The sequence below is a fragment of the Urocampus carinirostris genome, chromosome 18 (genome assembly GCF_059441175.1).
Source record: "Urocampus carinirostris isolate Australia breed hairy pipefish chromosome 18, RoL_Ucar_1.0, whole genome shotgun sequence".
In the NCBI taxonomy this organism is placed as follows: domain Eukaryota; kingdom Metazoa; phylum Chordata; class Actinopteri; order Syngnathiformes; family Syngnathidae; genus Urocampus; species Urocampus carinirostris.
The window spans coordinates 12,582,466-12,602,451 of NC_142366.1; the positions used below are offsets into that span (position 1 = coordinate 12,582,466).

Sequence of the window (19,986 nt, forward strand, 5' to 3'; positions counted from 1 at the left end):
CTGGAGGTAAAGTAAAAGTGTGACATTCGGTATCTTTTCTCCCAGGAGAGAATTTGCACCAGTCTGTGACCCACATCCCTCGCTTATTCTATTCAAGCGCATCCCGTGTGACGACAAACCGGAGGAGACTGAGTAGGCGGGAACCTTTTCATACTGACTTCTGCAACTGGATAAAACATTCTGCCTCCCTCCACCATTGGTCAACCTTACTGTCAGTCAAACACCATCCCTCTTCCCGCGCCATTTGACGTGCACGCGCGGAAGGGAAAGCGCGCGTGGCCGCCGCGAGACTGTCTGGAGTGTGTCTGAAATTGACAAATGGGGCGCAGGAGTTTTTTTTCATTCTTATTTTTGTGCTTTCTCGTTTTTTTGCCTTCGGTGGTTTTAAGATGAATGTGGGGTTTTATTAAAGCCCCACCAGATTGTCGTTTTTGAGAAAAATTGTTTGTTGGTGGGGGGAAGCGAGGTGAAAGTTTCGATGCGTCAGCAGGTTTGGTCGAAAGCGCAGACAGGTGAGTTAGCTAAGAAAATGCTGCCTTTGTGGTACATTTCCTCAAATATTTTCACAAACGGCTTTCATGACTTAATTTTAAAAAAAGACAGACGGTACCAAATACGAGACCAGGACGCTGTGGTTTTGAAAGAAAAAAACGTAAATTTACCGCTAATTAAATAACGTTAGCCAGCTGCGCTACGTTATGTCAACACAATCACTAACTTCCGTTGTTCTCACCAAGAGCCAAATTTAAAATCTATTTTATTTTTGTCTGTGGTGTCATTGACTGGGATTTAAAATCCATTTTGGAATCTTTTATATTGATGTATGTTTCTGTTTTTGTTTTTAAAGTGTCACCTGCGTGTTGCATTCAAGTTCATGGAAAGAGCATCGTTGATGACGAAAGGTTGGTTGCTAAGGACGCTGTTTGACCCAAAGACGGGTTTATCTTTCTCCATACTCACTGTCTTCTTTGCCATGTAAATAACTATTAAAATCGAGCTGAATAAGATTGAATAAAATCGTTTTTGTTGTCATTGATTTACCGTGTAGTGTTACACTGTTCCCAACCAGATTAAACGTGGAACTCCAGGATATACATGTATTGAAATACTTAAAGGTATAAAAGAATATTATAATAGATAGGCAATATTTACCGTGTTGTGCTTTGTAGACTGGCCTAAGTTGTAAGTGCACGAGAAAACGGAGCAAGGACAATAGAAGCCACTGTATGCAAATCTAGGGTAGCAACAACTAATCTTTGATTAAAACAATAGTTATTTAAACGATTTGAATAATTACACGTCTTTTGAATTCAAAATTTCATCCTCCAAAAACTAAATATTGCTTATTTTATTATATTCCAATATAACTATTTGTCATGAATGAACAAAAAAAAAATCTTGATCTCAATTTGGTCAATTAAACGTATGTGTTTAGGAAATATTTAACATTGGTCACCCCACATGTTGACTAATCTAAATTTGTGAAAGAGCCAAGTTTTAGTACGGAAAAAAACATGCATTCGTTAATAAAATACCAAAAGTGATTAATCTGGAGGTAATTCCTTTAGCAACTTAATACAACCAACAATTTAAGTGAACATTTTTTCATAAATGTTACTTAAAAAAACTTTAGAATACAAAGGATTAAATTAAAAAAGTGTGTTGTTTTTGCAATTGAACGAAATTAAACTACTAGCTGAGACTAATCAGAGGCCTGTTAAATAGTGACAAGCATGTGCTGACCCATACATGAGGTTTTATTGTTATTAATCTTGTGAGTAGCCCATCCTAGTTATGATGAAAACAAATGTGTATTAAAACATTTTTTCTCATATAGTCTTCACATTTCCCCCCCAAAATCTTAAACTGTAACAAGGACGTAGACTTTTTGTGTTTCACATATTTGCATCTGTAATAAACACCATTTTATTCAATCATTAATTTTGTTATGATCAAGCTGGATTGTTAGTACATCAGCAAATCAGCTAGAAATAAAGCAAAAAACTGCTAGATTGGGGATCTCAAACATTTTTGACTCAAAGAGCCATGAAAGCAAAATATCGATTTATTTTCAGTAAAAGCCACACAATATATTTTAGAACAAAAAGTAACAAAGCCACCAAAGATAATTATTCAGTGCATCTTTTTTACTGTGTGACGTTTGACAATTTTATAAAATATACGGAAAAATGCTTGAGCCCCATATCAACATCTGTCCCTCCCACAGTTAGTTAAAACGTTGAAGTTTAATTTAGCATCAACTTTGTTCTGAATAATGGTTTCGAAACAAAATGTAGAAGGATCCAGAAGTATTTACTTAAGGCTATTGGACGTGATCAGAGTAGAACCCTGGAAATCAAGTGGTCGATATTAGTCCTCCATTCTGTTTTAAGATGTATTTCAAATCTACAAACATTCCTCATGGGTATCTGTGATTATTTGTGTATAATATATATATATATATATATATATATATATATAAATTACTTGGCAAACTATGCTTGAAAAATCTAGGAAATGGTAATGGGCACATGTCCCTTGCTTGCGTATTCTGAGGCATCTCATTGGCTTAGAACATGTTGAAAATCCTATTGACATTTCTTCTCACCAGCCTTAAAGGTAAAATGGGCTACAGTGCTGCTCCTGCTGCTAGTGGTAGAAACATACTTTTGCACTCCCGGCCTAAATGCGTTAGAATAGTAACTTTTATCTCGGAGCCTGATGTACTTATGAAAAAGAGCGACACCTGGCCTGTGAGTAATACGTTACCGACCCCTGTGCCAGACCACACTTTCTATAATGGGTTAAAGTTAAGTCTTCGCCATTTTTTTTACAATTCCATGCATATTGAAAAAGCAATGATAAAATAAAATAATTCAGTCAACATTTTCTTGAGCGATAACGACAAGCAAAGAGATCTCAGTATTTGGCTGGAAGAGTTTAACGCCCCCACTGATTGTCTGCTGCCTCAGGCTTGTCTAGACATTCGTGCTCCGTCACTGCAGTCTGAGCAGGCTTCTCCACTCCCTCCTCCACGTTACCATTCAGGGGTCCAAGATGGCGGCATCTGTGTTGTCGTTGTTTTCGCTGGCAACCCCGGTGACCCCAGTAAGCGTCCACGTGATTGGTGAAAACATGGCGCCACCTTCACAGAAGTTACCGTTTATTCTCGTTCTCACCAATCGAATTTGGATTCCTGTTCTCGTCGTTTTATCGAGAATGTTTTTTTTTCTCCCAAATTCAAGACAAACTGTATCGACTTGTACCAGCTGTGATTCTGTTGCTGGGTAAAATGTCAAGCTAAGTTAAGGTCGTCTTGAAACATTTTGAAATCAAAATGAGCTACAGTTTTTGCACCTAAAGTGTGCCACACCATAATGTATAGATTATCATTTTAAAATATACCGTTTTTATTCGTGTATATAAGGCGATTTTTTTTTTCTCCCCTAAAAATAATTCAAAGTTTGGGTTTGCAATATAGACAGGGTTTTTGATTGTATACTACCATATTTGTGCCATGATTGAGCCAACGAAAAATATTCCTAGCCACAATCGCAAAACGGTGAATGCAAACCTAATTGAACCTGGGTCGCAGCGGTGAGAGAGTTTATTCCTAACCACTACACTACCAGTTATATGGATGTCATCTGAAAAGGCATTTGAATTTATCGCATTATCACACTTATTTTTGGTCCTGTATCAGAGACTAATGTTAGAGAATGGTAAAAACAGAAAGTTGTCCTGAAAGATATGAAGTAAATAAATACAAATAGGCTCAACGAGGGAAACAACTCTTTTGGGTGCCTGATGATGATTTGGACTTAAATAAATGCATTGTACATTTTATTTTGGTTATGCGTCTTTAGTTTACATTGTCAATAAAATATTTTTATCCTGGCCTCACGTATCCAACAGTGTTTGTTTTTTTACCCGAATAAAGTAGTTTAGATTAGTTTATTGAACTTTTTTAATTCTAGTAATATTTAATTTAATTTCAAATGAGTTTTAAACTAACTTTTGAGGGTCACAAGGGTAACTTTTTATTTGTAAGAGTATCACGGTTCCCTGATCTGTTAACCGCTAGGACATGCAGCAATACTAGGGAAAAACGATTGTTTTCCAAGCCATATGTATATATTTTGAAGAATACTTAAGATGATCGACTTAGAGTCAGAGATAAAATAGGGAAATATAGATGTCATAAAAAACTGAAGACCTTTTGGAATAAGATTACTAAAGGTATATTACTGCTTCTTAATTGATGGTCAGACAGACACCATTTCTTGGCTAAAAACTAGAATTCAACGTAAAATTGTTGTCTTTGTTTTTCTAGAAGTTATAAGAATTAGTGAAATCAGTGAATTGTGTTCAAAATCAAATTGTGTTTGTCTAGGATTTTCCAGTTTAATTTGAACTCTCGGTTCTGTATAAAAACATTCAATAGAAAAAAAGTCCTTCCCTTTTTCCCATCCAAGCAACCAAATGGTCAGACACACACAAGCACAACGGTTAAATAGACTACTAAAAAATAATAGAATAAATAATAAATACATAAAATCGTGGCAAAGCACAGATTAATGATGTGAGGAAAGTGACGTTAAGGAGTTATTTTATTCTATTTAACCACATTTTAAGATCGACATTTATTTTTCAAAATATTTACAGTTTCTATTGTTTGATACACGTCTATATTGTTTTACCCCTAATCGACATTTTCCCTACATGTTGCGTGTATAAAAAGGAAATTTGAGTTTCACACAATCTTTTCATGTTCTCATCACTTGTCATAAATGCGCAGGGATCGTGACAAGTTACTTTGACGTAGGGATGTTTATCTCTTTGCCGAATCAGTGACCGAACTAGACAGGATCTCTTCATTATTCACCTACTTAGAGCACATACTTGTCATCCTTTTTTTTAGCTGCTCTTGACTACTTAACTGTTTTCCTGAAAGGTTGTTGGTCAACTATGAGTGGAATTGTAATTATGGGAAGGAGAGGAGGGCGTGGCATTTTCAAGTTTATTGATTTGTGATGCTCTGACCTTCATTTGCCCCATTGATGATTTCCCTTTTCTATTCTTATTTATGACAATATTGATATTCCTAAACTAACTTCAGAAAAAAATGAATTTGTGCCACTGTCATACACATATTGTGCTACAATCAGCATGCTTATGATGTTTTTTTTCCCTCAACCATTCCTCAGGTAAATTTTGGTGCACGTGGACGTCAGACCTCGTCTACTTGCTTGTCCATCTGGTAAGAGCTCTGCTGAGCCGTTCAACCGAGAGCATTTCGGACACGTTGAAAGTAGAAATGAGAAATTCCAGGAATGCTGTGTGCAGCGTTTTGGCCTAAGGGAAATATTGGTCTGTTGTAGGGTTTTCCAAATGTTGGTCTTAAAAAGCAGGAAAAATAGATGAGGAGGTTTTGTATAAAAAATCCTTCGAAATTATAATTGTCTGAGTAACATTCTACACAAAATGTACATTTTTAACAGCTCATTGATGGTGTGGCTAGTTGTGATATTTTGTGTGACCATTTAAAAGTTTTTTTCTTTTGCTCTGATCATTGTATTAGGTTTTATTCTGACTCAAGAGATTACACCAGTTAGATTCAATATTCAGATTTGGAGGTTTCGGTTTTTAGACGGGAAAGGTCTAGGAAACCTAAGCTCCACTAGTGAGCAAATGCTTTATATCTTGGTCAGGAAAGACTACTTTGTGGATTAATGGCCAATGACCACTATCCGATCTCCTGATGAATGGATTTGTGAATGGGTGTCTTTGTTTGTTTTATTTATGCATGAAGCAGTGATTCTCCAAGTGTTTGAGTCATGTTAATACAACAAATAGATTTACCTCTATTATGACCACCGAACATTAAAATACAATAGTACAGTATCCATTAGTGTTTATTACCACTGACCATGTTTTATTTTTGTAAGTCGGTTAAGCATTTTGCACCGTTAATATTTAAGCTGAAAAGGTTTTGTGTGATATGCCATTTTCAATATCGTGGAGAATAAAATTCCAGCGATTAAATAACTGAGTATTTCATATGGTTTACTTTATTTTTTTTAATGTTTATTGCAGTAAAAATCCAAATAAATCTGAAAAGCACAAATATTAGCTCAATACGTTTTCTTGGCATTTAATTGGTAGCTATTACTTATAGATGGACACTGTTCTTTAAGTACAAAAATAAAACCTTTTTATGCACTTAACTGAGCTGTACGGAATCTAACTTTTTTACTCACAGCCGCCATCTCCTGGCTTGTGTCATCATTGCTGCTTTTGCCATGTTCCTTAGGTTATGTGTGCAAGTACCTGCATTTCTTAGACCCATTTAAATAAACCGTTCTTTTTTTCATCTTTCTTCAGGTTTGGGTTGGCATTTGGATGCTACTTGTAACGGGCCTTTTCTTACTTTCACCATTTTCATGCTACACTAACAAATAGAAACGCAATAAAAACTGTGGGGATGACCTTGGTCCCCCCCATTAAACCTACATAATGTGTTCCGCCCTGAACATCTTTGATAAAAGTAGGATACAAGCCCATAGGTGTGTTTTAAAATAAACATAAGCGTTCTTTGAACTCAGTCGGTTCATTGTTAACACATACTTAATAGAGTAAGTATTGTACTATCAACTTTTTAAGGACACCTCAAACGATGCAGCCCACTTCTAATGGTTTATATTTATTGCATACAAAAGATAATCCATTTGGAATTATTATTGGTATATCAGGGGGATAATGGGTGAGTATAACCTTCGATAACTTTTCTGGTGATACTAAAGTGCAATTGCTTATCCATTACCATAGATCTCAGCATTTGACAATCTGAATTTATTTTTCTAGTAAAATATCTTCTTGTTTTGTTATTTCCTTTTAATAGATGTATTGCTAACATTGTTTTGGGCCTTGTTGATCTAACCATGCGAAATTCTACAGCTTTTTAGTTTAAAAAAAATATTTTTAAAATTTTTGCTACTGTAGTCTAGGCCTAGAACAAAAATACTGAGTCCTCTTGCTGCCATCTTTGTTTCCGCCCATAGGCGCGGTCACGAAGTGTGTGATGCCATCATTGTGTTTGGATGAAAGTAGCTGAGCACATTTCAAAGCATTTTTTCTGTTCTATGCTGCAGCTGCTACTAAGACCTTGTGTGCGTGTGTGTGTTTTTATATATATGTAGATGTGTGTGTGTGTGTGTGTGTGTGTGTATATATATATATATATATATATATATATATATACATATATGTAAAATTTAAATTGCTGCTGTATGTTTAACCCTTATGTTGGGTTAGGGTTTTATGTGACCTGTTTCAAGGTTATAAAATGTAGTAACTGTTGCATGTCAAGGGCCATAACATCTAATTATAATGGTTATATATGGTTACGGAAGGATATATTGTTTGTCAAGATGTTGAATTAACTATATTGAGCGATACTGTTTTCTTTTTTGTAGAAGGGTTTGAGTTGGACCCTACGTCAAAATAGACCTGCTATCAATAATTATTGGTGCAAATTCCATACACAACATGAGGGCTAAAATAAAGGCTTTGGTGAAACCTGACTGGCTGCCAGGCAACACTTTATTTTTTCTTATTATTTGTTTTTGTATGACAAAGTTGATGGTGCCGAACAAAAGGCAGAATCTATTTATTCTATAAGTTGGTGAAATAAGCACCTGATATGGAAAAAAAAACAAACAAAAACTTTGCTTTAAGTTCATATTTTAATGTAATCTAATAGAATAGTGTTTTAACTTCACCTGTGTGTTAGTCTTTAATTCTGAATTTGGGTTCTATAATATTAATTTTGTATTGTCTGACGTTCAAGATTTTGTCAGTCATTTAAATTCAAAGGTTTATTTAGCAAGATGTTACTCTGGGGTTATTTTGAATACATTTGAAAAAAACAAACATTTTTAACATTATTCAAAAAGAGGATATGCATGTTTAAACCTTGACTAATTCCCACCTGTAAATAGAGCTTTATTCAAATGGTTACTACACAATAAAGCAACATTTTTTTAAAATAAAAAATGTAGTGCTCAGCCGTTTTTTATTTATTTGAAAAATCCTTTTGTTTTCTAAATTACACACAGATATGAAACTTTTTTTCTGTTACAATCTTTCTTTATATATTTTTTAGACACTGTCTAAATGCGGTTGTGAACTAGTCTACTAAATGATGGTAGCTTTTTTTTTTTAAACTTGGTTATTCTGATATCCATTGCTATTCCATAAATTCTATTAGGTAAATAGATAAAACATGTCTCCGCACTATTTTCACTGCACTGTTCTCTAAAGCACGTACAACGAAGGCCAGTATGCAAGCACTATCTTGTAAAAATTGCTGTTCCTAATATTCTTTTCAAATTTTTTATTGTTGTGTGTACTTAGTCTTGTTGTAAGCAATGCCCTCTATCTTGTTTATTCAATGACAATAATTTTTTATCCTATTCTATGGCTGAAAAAATGAATATACGAAATTACATAAAGCCGTCGTGGATTCTCCAATAAGCTGCAAGGATGTCAAAACTGTGTCAAAAATCACTGTACTCTTGAAAGGATGCTAAAACTCAAGCATAGACGAAGCGAGCAAGCATAACGTATTCTGGCTTCAGTTCCAGTCGCTCTAATATTTGTTTGTACTTGTTGTGTGCAACCATGAGGCACACCGAACACCATACGGCAGACAGCCACAGCATTACTTTAGGTTTTCATCTTCAAATAACTTCCCAATCCCCCTTATTTCCCCCAAATTCACTGCAACGGGTGCATGCTCATCGACATTGCCGTTACAAAGACTGCTGTAGACCCAAGCGAGCGCATTTGATTCTTCGCTCGCACATTTTCAACACTGTGCCCAAACTTTTGGCCTCAGATGAACTTGAGCAACTTAAGGTGTTAACAATCCAATGCATCTGGTTTGGAGCAAAAGTAGAGCAGCAGCCCCCTCCTCCTCAGCCTTTTTAATATATTTTTGAACAAAATTTAAAGCATTTATTTGTATTTTAAATTTGCAATACTTTCTGAAAATTTTGGACTTGAAGTTCGCAAAGACAGTGTTTCTCAAAGTGTGGTCTACGAGCCACTTGTTGTGCCCCACAATTTTAAGTGATAGTGTTCATTTTTTATTTGTATGAATGTTAAAACACATTTAAAAAAAAAATTGTATTAACAAGTAATTAAGATTCGACGTTCAAAATATTGACTCATACAAAAGGTGCTTAATAATAAAAAAAGGGCAAGGAATTGTATTTTATTGTGATTAACTCAAAGCTGGTGCAGTTACATTACTTTATTGGGTGCAACAATATCAGCATGTATTTACATTAGATACTAAACACCTAAATGTTTTTAAGTTATGAATTTGGATTTTGTTAAAATGGTTCTAAACAATAAATGTTTTTTTGGTGATCAAACCTGTGTTTTTTTTTTTTTAACTAACTGTTCAATTACGTTAGATAGCACTTTTTTAAATGGCCATATCTCCCAGACCTACATGTAACTCCTGAATACAATACAATACATTTTTAACCTGTACATTTTCTGTCAGCAAAAGTTAATATTTGTGGTGTGATAACAACGTCCAGAAACTTTCAACTTTCCTTGTTTTTGGCTTCCTAACAGATGCATGAATAATCAAGATTTGCATGACAAAATGGAGTGTGTTTTTGTTTGGGTCGCATTACATTACTTCATTGAACAAATTTAAGCAGGGTAATTTATTAACATGAAAAAAATGATGCTACAAAACAGTGAGGAAAAATAATTATTATAATTATAATAATAATTATAATAATAGTCCTGTCAGAGGTTTGCACTGAGTGACATTCAAATGCAAGCTGATGAGCAATCATTGCCACAATTCACCACTACTATTTTAATGCTGAAATTGTAAAAGAATAAATATATTACTATATCCTCACATAATATTTTTGTGGTTCACCAAAATTATTTATAACACTTCTCAAAAATTATTTTCCTGAGAGGAACACTATTACTAGAATGGTATTTTCCCTAGTGGTTTTATTTTTATATTTATGCATTTTAATTTCTAGACCACCTGTAGTTTGTGAATAAATGTCTTGTTGGCCCTGCCACAAAAGGATCAACTGAAGTCAAGATGGGATGTATTTACCTGTATGCTGTCTTTAAATGCCTAATTTAGGCCTGGGGTCACCAACTTTTTTGATGCTGAGATCGACTGATAGGGGCCAAATGCTTTCCTTTTATCCATTTTTAAAATAAAAAGTAATTATCATATTATTAACATGTTGTAACTATTAGAAGCAGGGTTAAATTAGCAAGGTGTGATATAAACCTACAGTGTATGAATTATAGTCTAATTTAAAAATAATTTTGGAAGAATTCATCATGTATTTAAAGACACTGATCATTTGAATGATTTCTCATGCCAGTTGTAAATCGAATCTAGAAGATCACAATGGCCCACTTGTTCAAAACCGGTCTGCGGGCTACTTAGGTGTTCTCAGGCGACACATTGGTGACTGTTGACGTAGGGTAGGGGTCGGAAACCCAAAATTTCAAAAGAGCCATAATGGACCAAAAACCAAATATGTCTGGAGCCGCAAAAAATGAATAAAAAACATTTTTAAATTAAAAGAAAAGGTGATTCTTGGACAAAAGTTAGTCATTTAATGTTTAACACTTACTCTAAAGAAAACCCTCACACTTACCCATCTTATTTCAATTTCAAACATTTCTGAAAAATTTCTAGAAAGCCCCTTAGGCAGTGCTAAATAGCCATATGCAGTTCTAAAGCTGCTGGCTGATGACCCCTGATTTATGGTATCCACTCTAATGATACTAATCTTAGCAGCATTTTGTCCTATAGGGGCGCTTTATCACAACTTTCATCGGTTTCTTCTAATTGGAGCTTATTCAAAGGCACCTGAAGTACCTGTTTTCTCTTTGCCATTTGACCTTTTCGCGAATAAAGATGGCCAGGCTGAATTGGACCCGCTTGACCCCGTGCCGCACCACGACTAATTAGTAAATTATACATCTCCTAGAGGCTGGGAGAAAACAAGTGATTTCCTTTTACCCTAAAAACCAGGGGTCGGCAGCTAATAACCACCTGGCTTCAGTGGAGGTTCCTTATCGTCTCTCCGTAGAATGTGAAAGCGAATATTTCACATTTGCTTTCCTGTGCGAGTCATATTTGACACCCCCCCTAAGCCATCTAGTCTGGATGAGTTGCAGGGTTTCTTTAGCTGCGGCAAAGGTCAACCCTAATGAAGTCAGGGGGGTGTGACCCCTCGTATTCAATGACTCACCCCCTTAACCGCCGCATCCATCCTGCTTAATCCCCATTTGATCCTAATTGATAGGCATTAACACGATCCTTATCCAGGAGTTGTTTTGTCTCACGCAGTAGTCCTTGGTGTCGCTGAAACCAAGTGTGAACGCGTGAAGCCAAATGTGAAATTGATATTTTTCCGCCTAAAGAGCGTTTTGAGGTCCTTAAGGAGAAATCTAACACTGACCCATCACCTCATTGTTTTCCTTTGGGTCCTTTTTATCTTCATTGCAGGGAGATTACTGCCTCTTTAACTGGTAACTAATTAATGTCTTTGAATTGTTCATGTTGACGTTAGATATGTGAACAAAGGCCGGTGCCAGAGCGAATGCCTCAACTTGAATACTGTTAAATTCAAGATTTTTTTTCAAGCAAAACATCTCCCCAGAAGCCTTTAGAGCAATTTCCTCACATGCAAGACAAGTTGACTTATTTGAATTTTGCGTTTTATGGCAAACCATCAAACGCTGCTGTCATCTTCTGCCCACACTCTGCTGGTTCTTAAAAGAAGACATCAGACATAATTCGCCAGTGAAATTTGGTTGCAATCAGGCAAAATCTCAAGGTTGTCTTGAAGGACTATAGAAATTGACCAAAAATGGCCACTGACAAGCCACTTGTGTTTTCTAAGACTTTGTCTAAATATATGTTGAAGGCCAAGCTGTATGCTTAGTTTCTGTAAAATTGAAAAATATTCCAAGATGTCTATGCAGTTGAGCTATTTTGGGGATGAAGCCTGTGTTTCTTGCTTTAAGTATAAAGTAAAGTTGCACCTGTAAATATTATAAACACAAATTTAATTATAGTTTGAGACCTTGTGTGTTTAGTTTCATAACACTATCGACGCTATACTCCATAAAAACAAATTTAGCATATTATTACAATAATGCAAAGTTACCGTTTTTTTCTGGACTATAAGTCAGTTTTTTAAGTTTGGCCCAGGGTGCGACTTACACTCTGTTGCGACTTATGTACGTTTTTTTCCCTTCTTAATTGAGCATTTTTTGGGCTGGTGCGACTTAGTACCGGAGGGTTTTATAATCCATAAAATGCGCTTATTGGATTTTTGATTTTGTTTTGTTTTTTTGCAAATCTTAAGCGGTTTTTTTTTTTTTTTTTTTGCTAAAAACATTCTTTAAAAAGTCTGCACTTAGTTGCCAAAGCAATCAATTAATTAATCCATGATTATTAACTCATTTACTGCCATTGACGTTTTAGTCGTCTACTGCAATAAATATGCAACTTGCAAAAACGTATCAGACAGTCCACGCCATTGATTAAGTTTAATTAATGGTTATTTGTAGCCACAATTATTTCAAATGAATAAATACATACAATATAAAGACTTGAAAAGTTTGAGCATCTTTAATAAATGCATATCTGCCTGGTGTTATTTTCTTTTTGGCTACCAGAGAACAATACATTTATAAAATGCACAAAAAAGTTATACAGCAAACTAAACTTCAGTGAAGTTCAGTCAATAATTTCTTTGCTATTTTTTTTTCCATCATTAAAGCTACTTGATGCATTGGCTTTTTGCATTTTGTTAGCATCCAGCTAGCCTATGTAATGTCTTATTGGTAGATATACGTCAGCGTAACGGGACTCAAAATTCTCCCTCAGTCATTTGGGACTGAAAACTGCAGCAGTGCATAGGAGACTGTCCAACAGCCCATTTCATCATGCCAGGTGGTGCTTGGTTCTTGTTGGTTTCGCACGAATACTCCATTCCTCATTGGAATCCGACCGTTCTGTCTCTGTAGAATTGGATTGTTTTTTTTGTTTTGTTTGTGCCATTGAATAATTACATTTATTTAATGGCCTGATGATATAATCTGCTGCTGGGAAATACTGTATATCTAACTACGTTAGCGTTGTACTCCACTGGACTGGCTCCCCCTGTCTTATATTTGCCTAACCCCTTAACTGTCCAGTCAGGTTAATACATTAATTCACCCCAATATACATGTACATCATTCTGGTGCCTTTACTGTGTTTTAGTTTGAATTATTTAAAAGAGGGGACACCTAACTTTTTGAAGGTGAACTACTTTTTGTTACTGATTAACGCTAAGGGCTACCAGTCCTTAATGTATTTCTAAAATTACTACGATACCTTTCTTGTTCTATTAGGTCATTACCAGGTTGCAATTATTAGAAGTAGGGTCACTCTACTAGTAAAATATCTGCTTCATGTAAAGACTCTGAATTATTGACATATAAAATTATTAGAAGTCATTGATAATAACATAGTGAGTATCTTATGAGATGACTCATGGCACTCCAGGATAAACCCGAAAAAAAGAAGCTAAAAATAATTTTGGGATAAATGGGCACAAGTATTTACCAGGTAGTGTTTGAAGACTGGCCGAAGTTGTAAGTGAAACGTAATAATAGTGCAATGAAAAATAGTGCATCCTAACAATATTTCAATGAACCGTAGTGCAATAACAATGTGAAGCTAATTGAAAGATTTATTCATCCATTTGAAGACATTGATCATGTCAATGATGATTTCTCATGCCGGATAGAAATCCAATTCTTAGAAAATCGCAGTGACCCATCACTGGTGAGCTATTTTCAGAACCAGTCCTCAGGCTACCCAGGGGTTCTTGGGGAACTACTTGGTGCCTGTGGACACCACATTTGTGAACCCTGGTTTAGAAGAGTTATTACCATGTTTCTTTGTTATTGATAACTTGAAATTGTTAGGAGTTTGGCTAAGCACCTCCAGTCAACTACAATCATGAACAGTTCGTTTGACACTGCTAAACTAGAGATATTGATAGAAGTTGTCCAATTTTATAGTCCGTAATATAATTTCTTTCCTCCCTTATAGCTTCAATCAATAACAGCACAACTCAAAATGCCTAACAAACAATCCTGTGTTTTTTAATCCGAGGCTACAAAATACTAAGCAGGCTGAGATGTGTACAATAAGGCACGCATGTTAAACCATCATGTCGGCACAAGTCAGTGGTGCATCTCTATATTATCTTGTTTTGCAACGCGAGCCTTATTGCCGGAACATCACACGTCACAACATCTTTATTCCAGCTAAAGGCAGGCATGACAGATGAAAACGTTGGTGGAAAACACTGCTCTGATGTCTGCATCGCTGCCGAGAAACTCATGTTTGTTGTCGTGGTGGTTCTGGCATGTGGAGTGATTTTTCTTTTTATAAAGATAAAAAAAATAAAAATAAACCCACAGTTATTCCCGCCTCTCTTGGGATGAAGATGTCAAAACCCTGCCAGTGGACCGTCATTTTAATTCATTTTTCTACTGTGCTCTGTCCTACTTCCCATTTATTATTCTGCGTCATATTTCTGTGTGCAATGTAGATGTTGTAAATTCTAAAAAGCCAAAATATCAGCATTATGATGCTCATTTTGTGCCATAATGGTTTCCTGAAATGGTGTTTGTTATTATTGTTAAAAAGAAGTCATTAGTGAGAATGTCTGCACATTGCTAGAAACACTAACCAGCATTACATATTTTTTACTGAATATGAAATATGGCAGTGAAAGTAACCCACAGACGGAGAAATAATTGCCTATGATGATGAAAGCACGAAATTGTTTATGTAACACTACATAATTAAGTTGTTTTGTACATTGTAAGCCTGATAATGTACATGCTCAAGTCCGTTTTTCTAAGCCTCCCGCATAACCACAATTTTGTCACTGTAGTATATATTCTCAAAGCTGTTGTAATATTTTTTTATGTAGACAATTACACTCGACACTAGCAACATGGCTAATTTTGTTGAGAATAATATAGAATAGAATAGAATAGTATTGTCATTGGTTAAAACATTGTGTACATTGTTCACCATAGAATAAGGCAATGTCCTCCTAGATGAGGCAAAGACCAGCTACTGATTTTTTGGACTCTGTTGATGAAAATAATATGTCACCTGGGGCTATGCTAACACATTTCTTTTCGGGGACTAGTTCACAGGTGCTGTAATGTGTTAATTTTAATTTATATTAAGAATAAAAATGCACAATAGCACAAATTGATCATTATATTTGGTTTTATTTTTAATATAATGTGTATTAAAAACTGGGTTTTGGTACTGGAGAAGCAGGACATTATTTGTTGACGTTGTAGGTAGAAAAAAAACCTCCCTGTATCGCTACTTCACATGGAAACAACTATTTTTCTTTTCTTTTTTTTATTGTGGTGAAGGTTGTCCACACATCACATTTTATTCAATCTTGCCCTTCCGGGTCTGAAATAAAAGCTGTAATTCCATTTTGGTCCACATGGACCGTTCCAACTTGACTTGTCAATGTGGCACTTTCTCACAAACACATTGACGCACACTCGTACGCTACCCCTGACAATACCACTCACCGTCAAGGGCGGCATCACCTTTGCCACTAATGAATCTGTTTATTTCCAAGATATCCTTGTAGGCATTGTGTTGTGAATTGTAGAACGGTTATTTGGGTTCTTCAAACCACAGTAACGTAACCTGCAGTCTTTTCTTTGGTATTCCATTCTTGGAAATCTTGCACTTTAAATGAAATACACTTTTTTAGGTTATTTTTTGACTCTTGACCAGTGGTGGGAGACCTTTTTGAGTCATGGCTGCATTTAGTTATAATACATTTGCAGAACAGCCTCACTAGGCAGGAAAAAATTATTGATTTGATTATTTGTATCTGCCAATACGGAGTCTCAGGCCGATACCATGGCAATGCTCAAGGGGAAACAAGATGTGTTACTTTTCCACTATGTACCTTTGAATAAATATAGATGCAGACATTTATTTGTACATGTTATATTTCATGTTATATTTGTTTATTTATTGACCATTTTATCAAATTGGTTTTGAATCACTCATAATTAAAGCAAATTAATACATGATGTTGCTGTTTCATATACTCAATTTTGCTAATAAGCATTAAACTCGAGATGTAAATATATTTTCTGTTACACAACATATCAGAAATGTCTTGATTCATGGAACTAATACATGAAAGAAGGATTTATATACACATATATAAATGCACATTAAAAAAATACATAGAAAAGGACTTGTAAAATTGACAATATTTATTTGGACTTAATGAAGAACAGTGTTTTATGTAGTAGAGGGCTACAACAGGGACACTTGCACCAAAATGACTTTGATCAGCAGTCTGGATTAAAAAAACCTGACTGAATCCTCACTGTGCCTACTTTTATTTTTTTTCACTGCCCATTAAACTCTGTTGATCTAATAGGAAAAGACGTTTGCTTGGTTTGACACGTGTCTCTGACTCGTCCATCAGCTTCACCTTTGGCATTGACCATCTGTTTTTTTTTTGTTCATATTTGCGGGGTGTTTACGATGATGCATTTCATCATCAAAGATCGAATAATGACGCATACTAGATTTGTATTTTTTTCTTCCTTTTTCGCCCACATCTGTCAACATCACATAGCGCTGGTCCATGGCTTTATTTACATGTGGATTGCCTCACAGCCTTTTGAGGCTTTACTGTATGTTTACTTATCTATCCGGCTGTCCATTCTATTCAAACTGCGTTTCTTCTATTCATTCTTCTCTTGCTGGCAGGGATTTTTTCCCTTTCCGTCAGTCTTCCTTATTTGGGCACCAGATGGTGAGGGCTTCTTTTGTCCGTCCTCCCTAATGTAATCAGCGGCACCGGAAGGGTCCATTTCAGTGTGTGTGAAAGGAGACAATCGGGGCCTCGGACACGTCTAGATTACACAAACGTCCAGTTCATCTTCCCCCTCTTCTTCGCTCAGGAAGATCCACCACCCCACTATCTTTGATCACTGGAGGGTGGAGGCACTGATCCCTACCTCGGCGGGGGCCAGAGGCCAAGCCCACCCCGTCCTTGTTTACCCTGCACTTGGCTAGCCCTGACCCCTCCTTCCGGAACCAACCACAGGGATGCCGGTTTGATACCGCGCGCTGTCTAGACACCCTGGCCTGTTTGCCCTGGTGTTGCCAAGAGGACGTCATGAACTTTGACCTCGGAGATAGTTAGAAAGGAGACGCTGTACTGTTTGGGTCAGCACCTCTGAAAATTAAAAACCATCGATCCGCCTAGAAACACAACTGGATGGATTGATTAAATTAAATTGAAATATTAGATTATGCACATGGAAGCAAAATATTTTCTTTACGTTTTTTTTAGTTCAAAATATTCATTTTTAGTCTTATTGATCATTGACAAGTTCAATGTTTTGTGTACATTGGAAAAAGATTTAATCCGCAGAGAAAAAATCCCATATTTTTCCCCGAATAGTAAAAATAAGTTCAATTCTAGGACTAACATTTATTTTACATGGATTCATTTGTTAATCATTTTGTCAATTTCATTGATGTATCAGAAAAATGACTTTTTAATTCCAATAACTTTATTCACTGAGTCAGATCAGGAGGCTTCTTCTGCTACTGGTAACCATGGAAACCAGTACTATCTGTTTCATGTGGTGGAGCCAACGCCTACCCCTCAAAAAATACTTCCTAGAAAGGGATGGGTGCCACCAGGCTGTACTTGCCCCGACAACCCTGGTGGTTAATGTATCTGTGAACTGTGAACTTCATTCTATAAGTAAGATTTTTTTCAGACATTAGTTATTTTTAATTTAGACGCTTGTTTGTTTTATAACCTATCTGAAACAACACCTAAAAATATGTCCTAAAGATAGAGGTTATGATGACACAACCCAATCGTATTAGGACCATATATTTTTTATCTTTGGCTCTCGTCCTATTCTTGTTCATTTCTTGTTCATAGAAAACATACAAATTCTATTAAAGCAATGTCTTAATCACTACATGTATTGCTGTTGAAAATTGATTCGATTGTGGCTGCCGTTGCTGACCCCGCCTTTTCTTGCTCGCCACTCAGCGGCAGCTTGAGTTAGTGAGTTAAAAGGCAGGAGATTGGGGGAGCCACCTACCATGGTATGCTTTGGCACGCTCCACTGAGCAGGCTTGCCTTCGATGCCTGCCCAAGACGTAGACAGTGGTTTTTGCCCAATTAAATGAATAGATTCGTCATTTTAAAAATTGCCGATTTAAAAATGGGCCATATTGTGAAATTGATAGTAGAATTTTCATTTGAATTTGTAAAAGCTCGTACTATCAAACAATAGTTCATTACTAACAAAAATGTGAAAATTCTCTCAGTATAACACCAGCATTAAAACTAAATTTTTGTAACTACCGCCTCTACTACAATTTTTCTGGTCAGCTTTGAGCCCCGCGCCTACGTCTTTGGCCAGCTGCCATTTAAAACACAGGTTTAGCGCGTTGCATGTTGGGATTTTGCGGTTTATCAATGACTTTTCCTGAACCGTAGCCACATGCTGTTTTTCTCCATTCTCCTAGTTTATGCTGCCATTTGTGTGCGTAAGTGCTGAAAGTATTGTCTTTGATTGCGGGTTGTTAATTTTTAATGCATTTGCAATGTAAGCCTTTTTCTCAGTGAAACCAAGACTATTCACGTAATATCAAGGCTATAAGATGCACCTAAACCCCAAACTGGCCAGAAATTTGAAAGTACATACTATAACATTGGAAATGCATATAGTATTTATAGGTGTGCGTTACGGTATAGTCCCGTATTTGCGCAATGATTGATCAGTCAAATTCGCAATGCATTGTTTGCAACAGGTTTCCAATCCAGATTGTAGTGCTAAGAGCACTGATGCTTAACTATTAGACCACCAGTGATACAGATGACACACAAAATGGCTTTACATTTTATCTCGTTATGGCACTACTTATACTCACACTGCCAGAAACGACTGTTAAAGAATGGAGAAAACAGAAATTTTATCCTGATAGATATAAACACAAGGTCCAATTCATAATCAGATACATTAGAGTTATCCCTTTCCTTGTGCTTTTTTGTATTTACTCATCTTTCAGGACGACTGTTTTCTCCATTCCCTCACATTCGTTTCTAGCATCGTGAGTAAAAAATAGTGTGATAATGACATACAATCAAATGTCTTTTCATATGTTATTTGCATCATTAGTGGTCTAGTGGTTAGGTTTCGGCGTTCTCATCCTGTTGCATACAATGTATTGCGATTACGGTCAGCGGCATTTTTCGACTGATCAATCAATTTATTCATATATATATATATATATATATATATATATATATATATATATATATATTGTATGTATGTATATGTTTCTACATGCATAAGGTAGCTCTTTTTGTAGTATTCATTCCATGCTTCTTATACAGTAAGACCTCGGTTATCGCGGTTTATGGGGACCAAAACCACCCGCCGTAAGTGAAAATACGCCAAGTAGCGGCGCACCTTCCAAAAAAAAAAAAAAAAAAAATATTTTTTTTAGACCCGGTTAATGGGGAGCAAAACCACCTGCTAAAATTGAAAATCTGCGAAGTAGCGACACCCCTTCAAAAAAAAAAAAAAAAAAAAAAAAAAAAAAAAAAAAAAAAAAAAATCTCATCTCAATATCAGCACCTCTTATCCTTATTAGGGTCAGCCATCTCCGGGCAGTGGGCAGGGGACACCCTGAACTGGTTGCCAGCCAATCACAGCTGCAAATCACATTAGTTCTCGCAGCTAGCTGCCTTCTTCATCGACGCACGAGCCGAGTGATCCACCGCTAAGAGTCACACAGCTGGGAGA

The 19,986-nt window shown here is 36.0% G+C and overlaps 1 protein-coding gene across 6 annotated transcripts in view; it reads left to right on the forward strand.

Annotated features, from left to right (window-relative positions):
• Positions 1 to 254: 254 nt before the first annotated feature.
• The window catches only part of LOC148348385 (uncharacterized), a 45,048-nt gene continuing 25,316 nt past the window's right edge, over positions 255 to 19,986 (forward strand). For 4 of the 6 annotated variants that reach the window (XR_015847494.1, XR_015847495.1, XR_015847497.1 and 1 more), the window contains exons 1-3: positions 255 to 512; positions 848 to 902; positions 5,208 to 5,260. Coding sequence is in view for 1 of the 6 variants with exons in the window: in XM_088321847.1 (XP_088177973.1) it covers positions 875 to 902 (28 nt within the window). In the remaining 5 variants the exon portion in view is untranslated. Of the gene's footprint in view, positions 513 to 847; positions 903 to 5,207; positions 6,015 to 19,986 lie in introns of those variants that run through there. The other 2 variants (XR_015847498.1, XM_088321847.1) reach the window with 2 other exon arrangements.